General features: G+C 44.2%; 1 protein-coding gene across 14 annotated transcripts in view; it reads right to left on the reverse strand.

Annotated features, from left to right (window-relative positions):
* The window catches only part of Ppfibp2 (PPFIA binding protein 2), a 152,952-nt gene that overhangs the window by 7,826 nt on the left and 127,084 nt on the right, over window positions 1-18,042 (reverse strand). For 12 of the 14 annotated variants that reach the window (XM_010615962.3, XM_010615955.3, XM_010615956.3 and 9 more), the window contains 11 exons: window positions 14,974-15,112; window positions 13,826-13,858; window positions 13,277-13,418; window positions 12,548-12,676; window positions 5,566-5,716; window positions 5,186-5,297; window positions 4,844-4,932; window positions 4,431-4,553; window positions 3,030-3,155; window positions 2,153-2,341; window positions 851-1,027 (listed from right to left, as the gene is read on the reverse strand). In XM_010615962.3, coding sequence (XP_010614264.1) covers window positions 851-1,027; window positions 2,153-2,341; window positions 3,030-3,155; window positions 4,431-4,553; window positions 4,844-4,932; window positions 5,186-5,297; window positions 5,566-5,716; window positions 12,548-12,676; window positions 13,277-13,418; window positions 13,826-13,858; window positions 14,974-15,112 — 1,410 coding nt within the window. Of the gene's footprint in view, window positions 1-369; window positions 1,028-2,152; window positions 2,342-3,029; window positions 3,156-4,430; window positions 4,554-4,843; window positions 4,933-5,185; window positions 5,298-5,565; window positions 5,717-12,547; window positions 12,677-13,276; window positions 13,419-13,825; window positions 13,859-14,973; window positions 15,113-18,042 lie in introns of those variants that run through there. The other 2 variants (XM_010615958.3, XM_033764169.1) reach the window with 2 other exon arrangements.

The following is an 18,042-nucleotide window of genomic DNA, read 5'->3' on the forward strand; positions in this document are numbered from 1 at the left end:
GCAGCGGAGATGGAATTTGGGATATGCGTGACTGATGTGGCCTAGTCAGTGAGACCCAAGGTTCCCTTCTGCTTCACAGCCGGAGGTGGGGCCTGAGGCAGCAAGGCTTCTGGCTTCCTCTCAGGGATATGAAGAGGGGAGCGGGAACCTCCTTGCCCACCCTGCTCAGTGAATTCTGAGTGTGCACCTGGCCGAGGACTGGGCTCGCTCTCCCAAGTGCCTAACCTGCCGTCAGCAGGACTCCATCTCCACCGGTGCCCAGCTCTGTCCCCAACAAAATGAAAGCTAGGTTACACTGCTTGCTGTCTACATAAATATTGTTTTTATTACCAGAAAGAAGTGACCATCTCTGTAGTAAGGCACAACCCAATGACACTGTCACAGTGGCAGAAATCCCTGCTGCTTGTCTCTCTTCTCAGCTAAGATTCTGTGGCCCTTAGGCCTAAGGCACTTGAACTTTTCCCTCAGCTGGAGCCCAGGGGAGGTAACTGAGAGCCGTGCCTCTTGGGCTTGTCCAGAGTTCCTGGACCTGTGTCCAAGTTTGCGTGCTGCAGATGGACATTAAGAATTACTAAAAATGAAAAAGGCAACTTTAAGTGCCTTTCCTGTTAGTTCCACCTTTGACAATAGTCCCCAAGGCCTCTTTGCAGAGGTCTAGCTCTGCATCCTGGCTGCCTGCAGGGTGTGAAGAGACTGGCCCAAGGGCACACAACTGTGGCACTGTTCTCTGTGAGCCATGCACAAGTGCAGGGGAGGAGGTGCAGTTATAAGGTGACACACACGGCGTTACTGGGAGCTCTCAGGTACACAGAGAAGGCAGGTGGCAAGGGCATCAGCTAATCTGTCCCACCTGGTCCAGCCCATCCAGTTCAGGGGTGTCAAGGGGACCGAAGCACCGGTAGCCACTGTAGATCCTTTGACTGTCACTGACGGCATCACTGGGTTCCATGGGGCAAATGTAGTCTGTTGATTCATCAAATTTCTTTTTTCGCATGTTTCCAAAATGTGAAAATCCTAGTTTCCTAGGCTAAAACACAAAATACAAGATTATGGGAAGGTGATGAGCAAGCCAGTGTCCATATACAACTGACCACATATTCAAGAGCAGGCTCAGAAGGAAAGGAATAAGGCAAACTACTTCTAGAAAACTGAACCAAGCAGAGTGCTTGGAGGCAGTTTCCATGCTGAGAAAAGGCTGCCTGATGAATAATCTTCAACAGGAAGAGCTGCTCCTGAGACTGCCTGAAACTCCCATCCGGCTGCCTTGCCAGCAATTTTCTGTTTCTCCGATGGGCAGGGGATCCTAATGCACGCCACAGACTGCACTTGAGGCTGAGCACAGAGGGTTTGCTTCAGCCCAGCTCCTGACACCTAGGGAGCAGCACCCAGGGCCCCAAGAGCCACACTGGGTAGCCTGGGGTGGTCTTCCTCCTTGCCCGAGCTGCTTCTCCTAGGTGCCCCCAAACACACCTGCTGTCCTGCTCCCTCAGGGAAGGAGGTCTGTGTGTGAGTCATCGCTGGGCCTGAGGCTCCAGGCTGGCTCCCTGGGGATGGGGCCAGCCTGGAATCCAGAGTGTGACTGCAGTCTGGGGTGGACGCGGTCTGGGGATAGTGTTTCTCGGGCAGATCTTTACGGGACTCAGGGAGCCTAGGGGGTGGTGCTGGTGCACTGATGAACTCAGGATCCTGGGACAGCTGCTCGCCGGCCACCTCACAGAACAAGACAAGCAGGCGCACCTGCCAAGTGGTATACACTCTGGCTGGCAGGACAGCTGTGACCAAGGCCCATGGTACCGTGGCATGCAGATGGGCCCGGACAAAGGAAAACCAGCTCCAGAACTTATCTATTTTGCCAGATGAGCAATGACAGCACTGGGTAGTGGACAAACTTCCAGCTGCCCAAGAACAGATACTTCCTGCACATAGTTTCTGTGTGTACAACCTGCACTCTGTTCCTTGACTCACGATAAACTGGAAAACGGCCTATCAAGGACGAATAACCACGGGGCCAGACTCCCACAATGAAGCTGACATGCCCCCTCTTCCACACTGCACACACTGGTTTGGCTCCAGACACTGAAGCAGCAGCTGTGTGACACAAGGGCCAGCAGGCAGCACCTCTGGACCACGCAGCAAGGGTCCGAAAACTTACCCGAACTTTGGCTGTGGTGGTCAATGGTGTGTAAGCTGGGGAGGCCATTTTATCTCGCTTTTCCTGCTCAGCCTCAGGACCAATTAGGGCGTTGAATTTGGTGGTGAGGTGGCGCCGGAGAAGCGTCTTCTGTGGTGGGATGTTGAGGAGCATAGCCAAGGTGTCCCCAGTGAAACGTGGCTCCAGGATCTAAGAAGAAACCACGGACAAACCTAGCCAGTGGTAACCACAGATGGCAGTAGGTGGGTGACAATGAGAAATGAACTTCTGGGGCCTGAGTAGCTCCAGAGCAAGGGCTGAAGCTCTATCATTTGTTCTATATCCCACTCCCCTATCCTTCCCAGGCACAAGGTCTGGCTCTGAGGAGACATTAGCTTATTTGCTGACTGCCACTTCATCTTCACAGACCAGCACAAAACCAAGCCTCTTTGATAAGGCTAGATGACATCTAATCCACCACCTCCATATTTCCTGTCTGGCTCTGCCACTTGACGGATCTGAGTGGTGATAAGGATCATACCCACGGCAAGCAAGAAATTACACGTGATGGCCGCCCCTTCACTTCCCTAGTCCCCTTGTTCCTCTAGGAACAAATAGAGCTGCCTCATTCAGGGTTGGTTGTCATGAAACCTACCATGTCCTAGAAATCTCTGGGTCTGATACTGGGGAAATCCTTCCCGAGGCCATCTTGTTTTCATGAGGTATAATTCTCAGCCACAAAATATCAAAACATTTTCTCTGAGACTTCAAACTATGTAAGAAACTCAGGTGAGAAATCTTATTTTTTTACTAGAATTTATATCTGGTCTTAGGAAATTAGTTTCTGAACACCTCAATGTGTACCAAGGCAGGTAGCCTAGTCCAGAAAATCACTCACAATAAGACCACCATGGACACCACTCCCTCGAAGGTTGGGTGCGTATTCTGCCAGGTCCACAGATCGCAACCATTCCATCACCCTGTGGTTGGACCACTGCACAACTTCTGAAGGAGAAAGGTTACTCTATGAGAGAGAAGAAGAATGGCAAAGTTAGACTTCATTGGCCCCACCACATCCTCTGTGAAGTCAGCACCTATGACTAACCCTACCCAGATTCCTCACTAGAAGAGAAGACCTTTATGCCTCGTGACTCAAGCTATCTAGACCACCTGCCTGAGAGCCTTCCCAGTCCCAAGAAATAGGACTCTCACCAAATCTTGCAGGATGTTTGGCACAGAGATATCTGAGTCCATAGTCTTGTTACTATAATTTTCAGGCTAAATTGGGGCAAGTAAATGAAGACATATAGGTTTTTAGTCATAGATTTTGTTTGTTTGTTTGTCTGTTTTTTGAGACAGGGTCTCACTATGTAGTTGAGACTGACCTGGAACTCACTATGTAGCCCAGGCTGCTGGTCTCGAACTCACAGCAATCCTCCTGCCTCAGCCTCCCAAGTGCTGGGATTACATTTATTCAATAGAATTTTGAGTTATGAGCCAAATATTTTATGGAACAAAATCTCCCTGGTGTGGCCGAACATTTTAGTGGAGCACAAATGAAGATACTTATGTGTAAGTGCTCCCACATGGCATCATGGTCTTCAAAATGCTCAGTTTTTTGCCTGACATGAGAAAGGTATGCAAAATTGTTGAATAGCAAGAGACTAGGAGATGGAGAACAGAGGCAAGAGTTGTTTAATCCATCTGGAAGTGGAATTAGACAGAAGAGGTGGGCTGTGACTGACAACCCTTCAGTTTGGGACCCATCAAGAACTGCACAGTTCACGAACATTATCAGGAACTTCCCCTGGCTTTGTGTTGCTGTGTGCCTGCACAATTTCTCCTCTAGCAAGACTTGCTCAGGAATCCTGTGTCTCTGTGTCTGGAAGTTTGTTAATTTTGTACCTACAAGTAAGGAGACCCGTTCTGAAATGTCTAGTTCCTCATGGGCTCCTTGTTCCACCTTTGGCTCTTCTCTGCCTACTCTGACACCATCTTTCCATTCTGTCTTTCCCTTCTTCTCTCCTTTGTACCATCTTCTCATCTCCTATGATGACTTTGAAAAGATTTGTTTCCACTGCCCATACTACTTGTTTCCCTTAAGGGAAGGGAGAGATTAGAAGTTCAGTGGTTACCATGGACCAAAAGTTCAGGCAACAGGGCTGTTTCGGCTACCAGAATCCCAAGAACCATAATCTGAAATGCAGCTATTGGTGATGATGTCATTCTGACATTCTCATAAGCAATGTTTCAGGTGTCCTGGCTTGGGGCACCTGCATAGCTGCTCTCCTGCTCTTACCTCATCAGCTGGCCGCCGATGCAGGCAGTGGGGATTGAATTTGTTGACATGCAGCACGTGAATGGCACATTTGATGCTGAGATGATGTAGTTGGCTGGTGACTTTTAAGAAAAGTAGATCATTCTGGAAGAGAAAAGTTTTGGCTGATGGATCAGAGCTTCCAAAGTGACAAAAGACCCCAGAGGTTCTTCCCTGGCCAAACAGATAAATCTTTTGCATGTCAGAAAGGTGCAGACAGACATACCAACAGATTCTTTTATCACAATGCTTCATACTTCACTATTTGGGACCTCTTATTTCAAGGCTTTAAGAATTTGAAGTAGGAGGTGGAACCACGTTTAAAATAACCACCACAGGCACATCTGAGCTGAACACTCACAGCAGTAACTGACATTTAAAGGGAAAATCCTCACCACAGTTAGGTATTGCAGCATTCGTCCATCAACTCTAGATTCATGAAATTGGTCTTTGTATTGGGGTAAGCCAATATCATCAAGCCACCCTACAAATACAGAAAGAATAGAGGTATTGGGATTCATGAGGATAGTAGGATGTGGATGTCAAGAAAATCCCCCCAGCAAATTATGATTTTGGGTTCCAGTTTTATTCCCCAAAAGGGAATAAAATAGGGTTTAGTAATCCATCTGCCTTTCACAAGTAGACATCTGTCTTTAAGGCACATATTCAACAGGGAAATTCTTTCCACCTTTAGGAACTGCCAGAAACATATTTAATCCATATTTGCCTGTCCTTACTTGTCACCCAAATATGGTCTAGCAGTGCAGACTTCTCTTCCTGCTTGGTGTTGATGGCTTTTACTGCTAAAACCAGCTTCTTCCTGTGGAGAGGGTGCTTAATTCCTAGCTCCTGAAATTGAAAGATGAAGGCCAGATGTGAAATTTTGGCAGGCAGTTTGGTCTGTGGAGGATGTCATGTCAGGGTGGAGAGGCTCTGAGAGGGTGGAGTGGGATCTCTGCACAGTGCCTTGGGATGCCAACCTGCCACTACAAGGGGAATGTCTGCCTTCCGTCCTGCATAGGGTGGGGCTGGGGCGGGTTTCACCTCCCTGTATGCTGGTTCCACACATGGGTCTAGGAAGAAATGGGAGCCTCTTCATCCCATGCCTAGCCCTTACCTTTTCCATATCTTGAGGAGTAGCTGTCAGTAATGTGTGCCCGGATGTCACCCACTGCCTGGCAAAGATCACGTACTGAGCCAGGCCAAAGTCCTCAAGCCATGCACAGACGCGCTCTGTGTTCCACTGAGCAAAAGGGGCGTTGGCATCACTGGGAAGCAAGGAAATGGTATGCTCCTGTTAGTGGAGAGCCTGGGCTTCTGCATATAATAAAGCCTCCCAAAAAAGGAACTTTTAAGAAACCACCTAGACTATCACAGGATGTAGTTGACTGAAATTTCACAGCAACCCACTCAGGTGAAGCAGATGCTAGGCTCTCTGATAGCATGGTCTGAATTTCAATCCAGCTACTTGGAGCACAGGGCAGCCTGTATGATCCCCAGAACACTGCTTTCTTACCATGTGTCCACATATGCAAGCCCAGGAGGTGGACCACTAAGATGAACATCCACAATGAAATCATTCTGTCCACAAAACTCAGCACCGTTTTTAGGAAAATATTTAGAAAACTAGGAAAAGATGATCTGTTCTCTAACATGAAAAACAAAAACAAAACACAAAAACCCCAAAGCAAAAACCTTCTATTCAACAACAGGCAATGCCTATTTATTAACATAATACTAGGGATATGCGCATTAAAATCACAGGACAATATACATTTCATCAGTACATATTGATAACACTGATCTGAGAGCTGTGTACAGAAAAAGAAATGATAAAAATAAAAGTAAGAGGGCCAGGGATTTAGCTCAGTGGCACCACACCTGCCTCGAAAGTATAAGGTCCTGAGTTCAATCCCCAGTACCAAAAAATTGAAAAAATAAATAAAAGTAAGAAATACAGCTATTAGAAAAGTGGAAACGAAAACAATTTCATCCAGATGATATGACTGCCACCTAGAAAATCTAAAAAGGCTTAGTAACATGGCTAGTGATCAAATACACATACATACATATACGTACATTATGTATATAACATGTAAAAACCAACAGCTTTCCCTATAATATTCATACACAAATAGTAGTGCTTTCTATCCATAGCAACTGAATTACAGATTATCTGGGAATTGCCTTTACAAGGAATGTGTGGGCCCGGTGTGACTGTGTGGGGATGTGGGGTAGAGAGGGGTGATGTGGTAGCTACAAAACTTAACTGAGCAACCCACGACATGAAGAAAATGAAGATTAAATCATGTTTCTAGACAAGAAGGCCAGGTATTAAAAGCCATCCATTCTTAAAGACATCAATTTTTAATTTAAAGTGTGAATATAATGGCACTCTCAAAACCCCAACGAAGTCTTTGTGGAGATGGACAAAGCAACTTTATATGCATTTCTAAAAATACATGGGGACTTATGGAATGCAGAAGCTTAGGTATTCAAAAAGATGCTTTTCCAGAAAAATGCAGCAGTCTCTTGGCATCCACGAGGGATTGCTTCCAGAACCTCTGCTGATCACAAAACCGAAGATGTGCAAGTCCCTTAAACAAATGGAGTAATACTTAGCCTCCATAAATCCTCCCATATCCCATCATTTCTAGATTATGTATAATGCCCAACATAATACAAATACAATGTAAATATCTCAGGGAACAATGATAAGATATTTCCAACCTTGGATGAACCTGGAGATGTGGAACAGCCTGGATATAGAGGTTGAATGTATACAAAAGATGAAGAAACCTTTTCTTGAATGCCTGGATGAGCTATGGCTAAAGTGAGAGAATTCCTTAGAGGGCCAAAATGGCAAGACACACCATTCTAGAACAAAAGCAAGAGATGACATACCCCAGGGTAGAGGCTGACCATTTCTGGTCTATGTTTTAATGGGTCCTCAATAGGTACAGACCCGAGTTTTATAAGGACTGGAATTTATAACATGTAGGATATCCTCTTCAGAAAAGTATAAAATTTGGCCAGGCAAGGTGGTGCATGCCTATAATCCCAGCATTATGGAGGCTGAGGCAGGAGGACTGCAAACTCATCCCCGCTCTGGGCAATTTAATGACTACAAAAAAATCATGTCTCAGAATAAAACTTAGAAAAGTGCAAGGCTTTGGGTTCGATCCCCAGTATGACAAAAAAGGTGTAAAATCTGAACATAAAATTACTGAAAATTTAGAATGAGAAAACAAATAAAAAATTACAAATTTAACCAAAGGAAAAAAAAAAAAAGCACAAAATCCAGAAAAAATTAACATTTTCATTAATCCCTGTATATACCTCTACAGTTCTTTTTTACTCTAATTTTTTGAGTGCATATTCCTTGACTTCTTCATGTGTCCACAGTCTAATTGATTCAGTCTTTCTTCTAGGACAATGTCAATATTTGTTTTTTATCAGGAGAATTTTTAAACAAGTTTTGGTTTCACAATTTATAATTGGTATTGCCATGCACATTTTTAGAATCATTGATTAAAATTTAGGCAAATAAGTGCCTTTTACATGTGAGTGGTAAAACTATACAGCATTAAGTTTTCTGGTGTTGTGGCTAATCCTAAAGATTCTTTGAGTTGAGAGTATTCATGAACTAGAGTGGTGTCTCCATCTTTGCGGTGGTGGCATTATTTTTATGTTATCTTTGTTGATATCAGTATATCAGGGAAGTCAGCAAGAACTGGAGAACTTTGTGTTCATACAATCTGTATTATATGAATAACCTATTCACTAGTTCTGTTTGAAATTATCTCTTGAGCTTAGCTTCGCATGTGATCTGGCATTTTGTTTTCTTTTTTTTCTTCATAATTTGTTTCTTAATGTGAGAATACTTTTTTCAATGTCCATTTTTCTCAGTTTTATTTCACATTTGATTAGGTCTTTTTTTTTTTTTTGTACCAGGGATCGAACTCAGAACCTTACACTTGCGAGGCAGATGGTGGAACCACTAAACTAAATCCCCGGCCCCAATTAGGTCTTTTATTTCATTCAGTTTCTCATTTCTAGAAATTTTTGGGAAATTAATATATCAGCAAAGAATTTCAACTCTAAAGGGGGAAATAAAGTATTTTCAAGATGGTCATTTGAAACTCTCTGGGCTTTCAAACCAAACTGGAGTTCTGGTCCTCATCTCAGCAGTCTTCTCACTGAGTGCTTGGTGCACCCCCTCACCCGTGCCTCAGGCTTGTGTTATTCCCAGGGTACCAGACCTAGCACTTCCTCAGCTCTTCTCAGGGTCAGGAGCCTGCATACCCTCTGTGGGCCATGGCCAAATCACATGGTGATGATACAGGAAGCATCTTCTATGGACAGCCAAGCCACGTGTTTTACTGACACAGTCCTAAGCATCTTTCCAAATTACAATTAAAATGATGTAACTGCAGTTATCAGATACAATCGCTACTCCCATGGTAGAGGAGAGCACAGGGTACGTTTGTAGCTGCACACACTTTATCAGCAGGGACAGTCCCGACAGGGAAGTATTTCTGTTTTGACTGGGTATCCAACAGAAATGAATCTACTCCTTAGGATTTTGCAGATGTGAGGACTGAAAAGAATCCCCACAGATTAGCTGCTGATTTTGTACATCTCAAATATGGTTTTGTTCCCTACTGCCCTACACTTGGGCACATAGTGGCAGAGGACATATTCACAGTGGGACATTACCTCTGAGGTGCATCTCTGTGTCAGTGTGCTGGGCACCTTGGCAAATGAGAAGTGACTGCGGAAGCCATTTGCACCTAACTCAGTGAAATATGAAGTGAGTGAAAGTCATATACATATATTCTACTGAGCCCAAACTAATTAGATTCTCAGTCGAACTACCTGAGTCAGTTCCTCCTAAGCCTCCTAAGCTACTCCATCATCATCTGAGGTAAGGAAAATGTAGACTAAGGGAAAACTAGAGCAAAAGGGTCAGCAATCCTGAAATTGGCTGTGTTTAAATGATTTGTGAAAAATGTCCATATACTTGACATTGTCAACACATCGATCAGCAGCTCCTCCCTGGACACTGGAAGGGGACCTACAAGTAGTGGCCTAGAAGCTTCCTTACATTTTGATCAGTCTGGTTCTGTGATGAATCTGATTAATGTGTGTGGGGGAATAAAATGGGTTCTGAGGTGGGGAAGTGCTGTGATTAGAGACCCCCTCCGAAAACTACATTCCGCAGATCAACTCAGAAAATCCTCAGTGTGAGACCCAGAGTGAGGCTCCAGAATGTGTCTGCCTTAAATATGATGCCTCATTGGCTTTTTCTTGACACACACACTCTCTGAATTTGTATATTAAATCTAATTATTTAAACATGGTTTTTAAAAATTGTACAAATGTTAAAAACAAAATAATAAATCAAAGGAAAAGGTAATAAAGCTTACTATATATAAGTATAAAAATTCTACACATCAAAGGATGACAAACAAAAGGAAAATTTGGCTGCAGGCCTAAAAATGCCCCATCACAATGATTAAACACAATTTAATATCTTAACATATGGAGAGTAGACATAAGTCTATAAGAAAGACATTAATTAATCATTGGCAAAATACACAGACAAGTTGCAAAAAGAATTGAAATGATTATCATGCAAATTAGCAATACAAGTCTAATTTTTTGAAGTCTATAGAAGTAGAAAAATTTAAAAATTAAAAAAAATTAAATACTTAATGCTGACAAATATATATATGGGTAATGTCTCCCTGTATAGCAGAACTGATTGGAATGTAAATCAGCAGAACTTTATCTGGAGGGAAAGATAATAAGGATCACGCTTCCATAATCTGAGAGAGATTTGTACAGAATGCTATTGTTGAATATCATTTTTTTTGAATTATCAGATAAAAGGGGATTAGGCCTGGAGGCTTTCAAATAACAAATTGCTTTTCCTACCAGCATATTAGTGAAAACATTTTAAAAGGTTTTGCCTTAAACATCTACAAACTATAAACATCAGAAGGCATTAGCATATAATTATACCAGATTTCTGCCTGAGGGGAACAACAGCCTTCCTCTTCCACCAGCATATTCGTTTTGTTACCACAAGCATGGCATAAGCACTGCCATCACATCAAGACCTCTTCACTCTTACTCCCTTTATTAACCATTGTTGTGGTTAGAAAAACACAAAAACATTTCAGCAAAGCAGCCCTGTGCTAGAATTGCAGTTTTTTCCTTTGGCAGAGAACTTGCTGAGCTTGGTTATACTCATACTCTAACGCGACTTTCAGAAGGTAAGTGGGCTCTCTCACCATGCAGTCCTTCCTGTCAAAGGGTGCTCTTTCTCCCCAACCCAGGGATTTCCCTTCTACAGTCAATCCTTAAACTGCCATACCGGAACCAAGATCAATCGTTCAAGTTTACTGTAGCTTTATTTTTTTAATCTCAGAAACAACAGTGATGTCTAAATTAGGAAAATCTCTAGTAAATTAGAACATCTAATTATGGAATAGAATAGGTAGGCCTTAATTGGTCCTGAATTGGTCCCTGACTTCTCAGACCCTGTCCTCAGATTCCCTAGACTCCTGACATTTACTGAGAATTTACATATGTGGCTAAAAGCATCAACACCACCCTCTTGGGTCCTTCCTAAGTCCTGGGGAAATGCGCACAGCAGGTCTGTACATTCTCACATTTCTTTTAAAGGCCCTGGAGTATAAAATAGTAGTGGGGACACCCATCAAAGCACAGATGGATCTGGAAAAATCCTGTGTCTCAAACACCAGGAGGATTTGGCAAAGTCTCTTGAAACCCGAGGATGGCAGGCCAGGCAGGGAAGTATCTCATCCATGTGCAAAATAAAATAAGACTTCTTTTTACAGGGGATGCAGGTTTGTGAATGAGTAGGATGCATTTAGGGAAATATTCTTCTCCTTTAGTTGGAATCTAGACTGCACTATGTCTAAGAATTAATATTTGAGTTATACATGTCTTACTCAGTAGTTATGTATTTCACACTCGTGTCTGGCAATCTTGAGGACACTAAAACTTAAGAGAGCTTACTTTTCTCCTTTGGGCTAGATTTTAAAAGGGACAATGCAGTCCTGCAGGAGGTCCCCAGAAGTACTGACTTCAGCTCAGACTCAAGGAGAAGTTCTCGCGGATGTGATGTATGACAGGGACACTTGATATGAAGAGAGTTTCCTCTAAATGCAGGAGTAAGGATTCACCTCTGCAGGTTTGAAGGTAGCCATTCTTCCTCAGAGCAGGAAGAGCTAAAGAAAGTGGGTAAGGGTAGTAACTGGAGGAAGTCACTAGGGACACCTCTGGAAAAGCTTAATGTTTTCTCAATATATTCAGCAGGGCACAATGGAGACAGTCATGTGAAGCTCACCATTTTTATTCCAGTGCTATTCATGCCTCAGCAGCCTCCTTCAGTTACTAACTTTCAGTAAAGTTTGGTACGGTGAGATCATGAAGGACAATGATGGATCCAGCCTGCTCGACCTGCATCCTCTCCCAGAATGTGCAGAAGGGTGGGACTGGTCCACAGGCAGGTGAGAGATGAAGTTTTTTTGTTTGTTTGTTTCCCCACACAGACTAGAGGATGGTGACCCCAGAATGGCAAACAGCTAATTCTTGGGTTAGGTGAGCAATAGCTCATGTAATCCTCATAAGAAGCTTAATAAAATACTTGTTTTTGATCCCCTTGTAACAAATGAGGAAGTGATGGAATAGGGGCATTATATAAGTTAGATTAGGGCTCACAAGTAGAGACTCAGGACTGGAATTCTAGAATCTGTGCCTTAAATGACTGCAGGAGAGCCTCTCAATCCACTGTGCAAAGAAAGGCACTTCTGAGAATGGGTTATGGATGTAGAGTTGTTGGGACCCTCACACCCCAGCCACCTCCAGCTTTAGGGAGCTCTTATTTCCTCTGACCTAAGCACTTCTGAGTATGAGCAGTGTCAACCTGTGTCAACAGGGCATGTTATGAAGCTCTGCATTAGGGCTCTCGCCTCCTGTCTCTGCAGGTTCTTTAACTGTACCTCCACCCTACTTTGGCCAGGGTTTCAAACAGCAATTTGCAGATAGACTGCAGGGAGCCTTACCATTTCTGTCCCTTGGAGTCCCTGGTTCTTGAGAGTCTTGGCCCTGCAGTTGCCCGGAGCCCTCCTCGTCGAAACTCCGCCATTCCTGGTGCATCAGTGTTGAAATTTCCTGACTGGGTTCTTCGGATTCTGTGTGCAGAGGAATCCAGAAACTGTCAGGGGGGCAGCCGGAGAGCTCAGAGGCAGTGCATCCTTCCTTTGCAACAGGGCCAGACCCAGAACTCAGGAGATCAAAGATCATGGATCAAGGAACACAACCTGTGACAGTTCCTTGGCCAGCTCTCAGCCTCAATGCTAAGCTTCCTCTGGGGTTTTGTCTACTCCCTCTAGGGAACAAAGTGAAGGATGATGCGACATTGGAGGCTCATTTCAGACTGGGTCACTGTAGCCAGTAGTACCCAGCTGTCTTCAAAGCTTCCTCAAGATACAGACTAACCTCTAAGAAGGAAGAATCCAGTTTCACCTATGTCTTTTCCAAATAACCTGCAGAGGATATGACCAGATGTGTGGGATAGATGCCTAGAAGGGGTACATGTAAGGCAACAGGCTGTACTTAATGGTGTGTGTCAACATCCTTCTCTGGGCCCGGAAAAATAACTCAAATTCTTCTCTGAACATGACTGCTCTGTTTTTATTGTTGTTTTGATGTCTGATAAACCAGGGGCTTACACAGACTCTTTGCTAGGTCAAGAAGAAGTCTAACTGATATGATTATGATCACCAACTTACTTTCCCCAGAATTTTTTGATGCCTTTGGGGCTCCGTTTACCATCCGGTGTCAGGGGAGACTGGGGACTGGATTCAGTACCCGATGAGGTGGATGAGACGTCATTGGCCATGGTGGTATCTTCCCAACCACTTTCTGTGTCTCCTGAGGTTGAGAGAAGGAAATGGAACATAAAGAGTAAGAAGTATGTTGTGGATCCCACCTTCCACAGCAGTCCTGATGACCCGACCCACCTCTGCCTTTAGGGCAGAGCACCACATCAAAACCCCAGAGGGCCAGTGAGGTTCAGACACATCCCAAGCTCTCTTGTTAAGGAATTAGTAAGCTTAACATTTCAAATCTGGACAAGGTAATGTCTTTGAATTCTAAGTGGTCCAAGTACTTATGGATTATTCAATAAGGAGAGCTTGCCTTCTTCCCTCAGAGGCAGATGCAGGAGTTCAGGCAAGAGGGGGAGCATGGCTGAGAATTTGGGAAGGGAGGTGTTAGGGTAGGGGAACAGGGAAGGAAAGCATTCTCACTCCCCACCTCACCTGGAATGGGTACAGTACCTAATACGGGGGCACTGACACTTCGGCCATGATCTCCAGCCAATCAAGAAGCAGAGAAGCCACATGAAGAAACAAGAGAGGCCAAAGTCCAGCCCAAGAGAGTTACAGGGAAGCAAAGAAATAAACAAAAGAGTGTCATCAAACAAGAGAGAAAAACTCAAATAGAAAGGAAAATATTTCCAACAAAAGCGGTAAATAGAAACTAAGCCATGACCACAGTGTCAGAAAATTGAGAAAAGCCTCACTCAAGGGGTCAAATGCTTCTGGTGCTATTTCCTGGAAGACTGAGGTGTCCACACGTAGGATTGGGAGAGGGAACAACAGGGTCTGAACAGAGAGGGCCACGCACGGCTCTCATGTGCCTGGGCTCACTCAGACCAGAATGATCTGAAGCCACTGAACATCCAGGTAGGACTACTGGACACACATTTGAGGGCTTGTCTGGAGCTGCTGCCCCGAGCAGAACTGGCCTTCAGGAATGGATTCACAGGCTGGCTCCCAGAAGAGCAGGCAGAGGAGTCAAGGGTAACAAGAATGCTGCCAGGACTAGAGCATTCCCTCCTGGGCTGCTTTTAGGGAAAGATAATTTATCTTGATGGAATGGAGCTAAGACTGAATAGTTTCAGGTCCCACCCTCCAAAAGGATGCCTGTGGATTGATATCCTTGTCCCCCGGCTACTGCCTCCATTTGCCTAAGGAAGCGGTCTCACTTTGAAGAGCCTAGAATATTATCCTACTGGTAACAGAAAGTCTGCAAAGAAGTCAGAGACAGAAGAGGGAAAATCAGATGGCAGAGGAAGAATGGGGGATAGGAAAGGTGGAAGGGAAAAGAAATGGAACGAAGGAAAAACGGGTTGAGAGGAGAAAATGAGGTGAATAACTGCAGCTAGAAAAAAATAGGGTGCATACATAGCCTGTTTTGGGTTTTTCTGGTTGTTTGTTTGGTTTTGTCTTTTGCCATTCTGAAGTGCTGACCTGAAACAGCTTGCCTAGGCTATACTGTAGGATACGACCTTTAAAAGTGGTTCTACTTTAGGGTACAACTTGGTCCAGGACCTCCTGAGCCCTGCCATTCTCAAATGTGGGTGGCAGTGGTGGGTGCAAGTATCTGGTACAGTGACTGAAAGTGTCAAGGACAAGATACTCACTCAGCCTTAGCAGGTTGCTCCCTGAAGCGTCGGGCTGTGAGGTGGTGGGAGTAGATTTGGCAGCTTCTCCATTGGGTGTGGCTCCCGAAAGCTTCCCAGGTAATGTTGGATATTTCTGCTCCACCAGAAAAGGGCTGTCCTATTGGAAGGAGAGACGGAGAGAGGCTGGATAAACCCTTAAACTCAAACTCTCAAACTCAAAACTCCTCAGGAAATCCTTGGTTAAACAATTTCCAGTTCTCCCACAATCATTTTCCACTTATCTTAACTCTAAGACTGCAAGAAAACCATTCATCCCATGTCAGGAAAGGGAGACCTGACAGAGTGAGACAGGGAGAGAGTAAAGCCCCAGTGAAGGGCTGAGAGCAACTGCATCTGAGAAGGAAGTAGAAAAATAGAGGTGTCTTGCAAAAGGGGACCTTTGCCATATGGCCTTGTGTTCAGAGGCTCCCTGAATTAGCAGCCATGAATTACTCCTTTCCAGAAGGTGCTACCTAGTGCCTTATCTCATATATGTATGTTTGAATACACACACACACACACACACACACACACACATTCTCTGAAAGAGAGGAGAATGAGGTCAGTGTGGGCTGGGTTTCTCTGTTCTCTCAGACTTTCTTTAGTGGTTAGTAAAGAGGCACTCTCGCTAAGTAAGACCTTCACTCACATCAGACTAGGGAAGAACTCTGCAAGACCTTGGCCAAGTACACAAATTATGTGGATCTTTAATAAGATAAACCTACGCTATAAGAGGAGATTCAGAGTTTAAATTTGAAGCAATAAAAGAAAAAGTTTGAGCCAGGTGTGGTAATGCATGCCTATAATCCTAGCATTCTGGGAGGCTGAGGCAGGAGATTTTTGAGTTTAAGGCCAGCCTGGGCTACAGAAAAGATTAGTGGCCATCCTGGAACACAGAAAGACCCTGTTTCAATCAATCTATCAATCAATCAAGTCTGTTGTGATAATAGTTCTTTTGAAAAACATCACGTTAAGGAAAATCAAGAAGGCACACACACTTGGGAAAGATGACAACAGGATAGGGCTACATGCCAACACAGAATTCCCATAGGAACTGCATGAAATACAGCTTCAGAGCAACTGGCTCTGTGCTTGGAACCTGGCCATATAGAGTACCAAAGAAACAAGTTGATTAAACAAGAAAGAAGAATAGAGTTTATTTGGTTGAAAAGGATATAATGACCCACCTGTCTGCAAATCTGAGGGAAACAAAGTGAAATGTATTATGAAAGCCAGAGGAAAAAAAGGAGAAAGTGAAGTAATATCACTGAGGGAATCAACTGTGGATCATTTGATTGGGCCCAGAAGAAAAGTAACATGAAATATGAAACAGATTTTGAGACTGGCAAATCAGAACAATAACGAGAGACTGTGGTGATGGGGGCATCTTTTGAAGTTTCATTTAACTAAGTCAAGCGATCAGTACATTTCCAAGTTCACTTTGCTTACAATCACATGGCCTGGAAATTGTCCAAAATTCAGTTCATTTACTAAACACTGACAGTAACCCACTCAAAATAGATTCAGAAGGAGGAGATTCAGGGAGAGAAACTAAATGCTTTAAGAATTCCCGAAAAACTGGCCAGTGAGTAGAAGTAATTAGAACCCTGGGAGATGAAGACTAAGATTTTCACGCTTGTGATGACCTGGAAGATAGAGCATGGACGTGAGCAGACACGTAGGCAAGCTCAGCAGTTCCCAGTGCTGCCTCAGATGGTGGCTGCTTCACACTCACCTGGAACACTGCAAAGACAACACGCAGTCCCCACTGCCTCTCCAGCCCGGTGAATCAGCCACTCTGGAGCACACCCCAAGAGTCTGGACTTTTAACTAGCGTCTGAGATTATTCTGATACACAGTCAGCCCCAGGAAACAGTGACCGTGGGAAGAGTGTTCGACAAGTGTAGAGAACTGCAGGGAATGACTCCAGTTTCATATGCAATGGCTCCATGAAATATGCAATGGCAAAGGGCTCTCCAAACAGGTTTTTGGCTGTGTCATCACAAACACCCCCAGAACAGACAGAGACAGCCCAATGCTTTTCTCTTCAACTTCTCAGCACCTCCATTTTGTAGTTTCTAAACAGTAGTGAATAACAATTCCTGCCTCCAAGCATACTAAGTGATGCGATACTAAGTGCAGGGACTAGCACACAGTGGACAGCAGATAAACAGAAGCAGAGAATGTCAAATGTTGAGTTCTACAGTGACAGCAATCCACAATAGCAGCCCCTAGATAAAGGAAGGTTTGGGTTAGATGACATCTAGAAATCACACCCAAGTGTGGCCCTGGGCACAGTTTAAAGAATCCTTTGAGAAACTTGTGCTTTGCAGGCTGCTGAACCAGGCACATGTGCAGATGTTCAGCCCGGAGAACAGACTACTTAGAGAGAGCTGCAGGAACTTAATTGTAGAACTATCAGAAGTAGGGAAGACTGACTCATAGCCCAGAGAGCCAGATCAGGAGGTAGAGCTTGGGAGAAGTTCAGAAGACACGTCTAACATTCAGAGCTGGAAAAATCACACAAGGAGGTCTTACCTTGTAACAAGTTTAGTCACAGAATGCAAGGGGCCAGCTGAAGCAAGGCCACAGTTAGAGGACGCTGATGCAGAAAGTTTATTGCACCTGTGAACTGCGCTGGGGAATCGGTGTGTGTGTGTGTGTGTGTGTGTGTGTGTGTGTGTGGTTAAAGATGTGGACACATTTAACTGAGTTGCACAAGGTTATTGATTATGGTCAAAGCTATATCTAAATATAGAATCAAATTTTTCATCTGGAGGATTTATATTCTTTCTTTGTTAAGAAATCTCACATCATTCATATTTCTTGGTAATTAAGTTTGAGCCCATGAACTAGCTGTGTTTGCAAAGGAACAGACATGCTCACATGTGTACTTAGAAACATCTACGAACAGCCTCTGTGAGGCTGAGGTGGTAAGATGTCACAGAGCAGTGTCCATACCAAGGCTTTTGCTGAGGGGCCACAGTGACCCCAGGATCAAGTGACTATGTATCCAAAGCACAGGGATGCGGGGGGCAGGCAGAAGAT

Source organism: Fukomys damarensis, unplaced genomic scaffold (genome assembly GCF_012274545.1).
Source record: "Fukomys damarensis isolate Sample0158 unplaced genomic scaffold, DMR_v1.0_HiC HiC_scaffold_16, whole genome shotgun sequence".
NCBI lineage: Eukaryota > Metazoa > Chordata > Mammalia > Rodentia > Bathyergidae > Fukomys > Fukomys damarensis.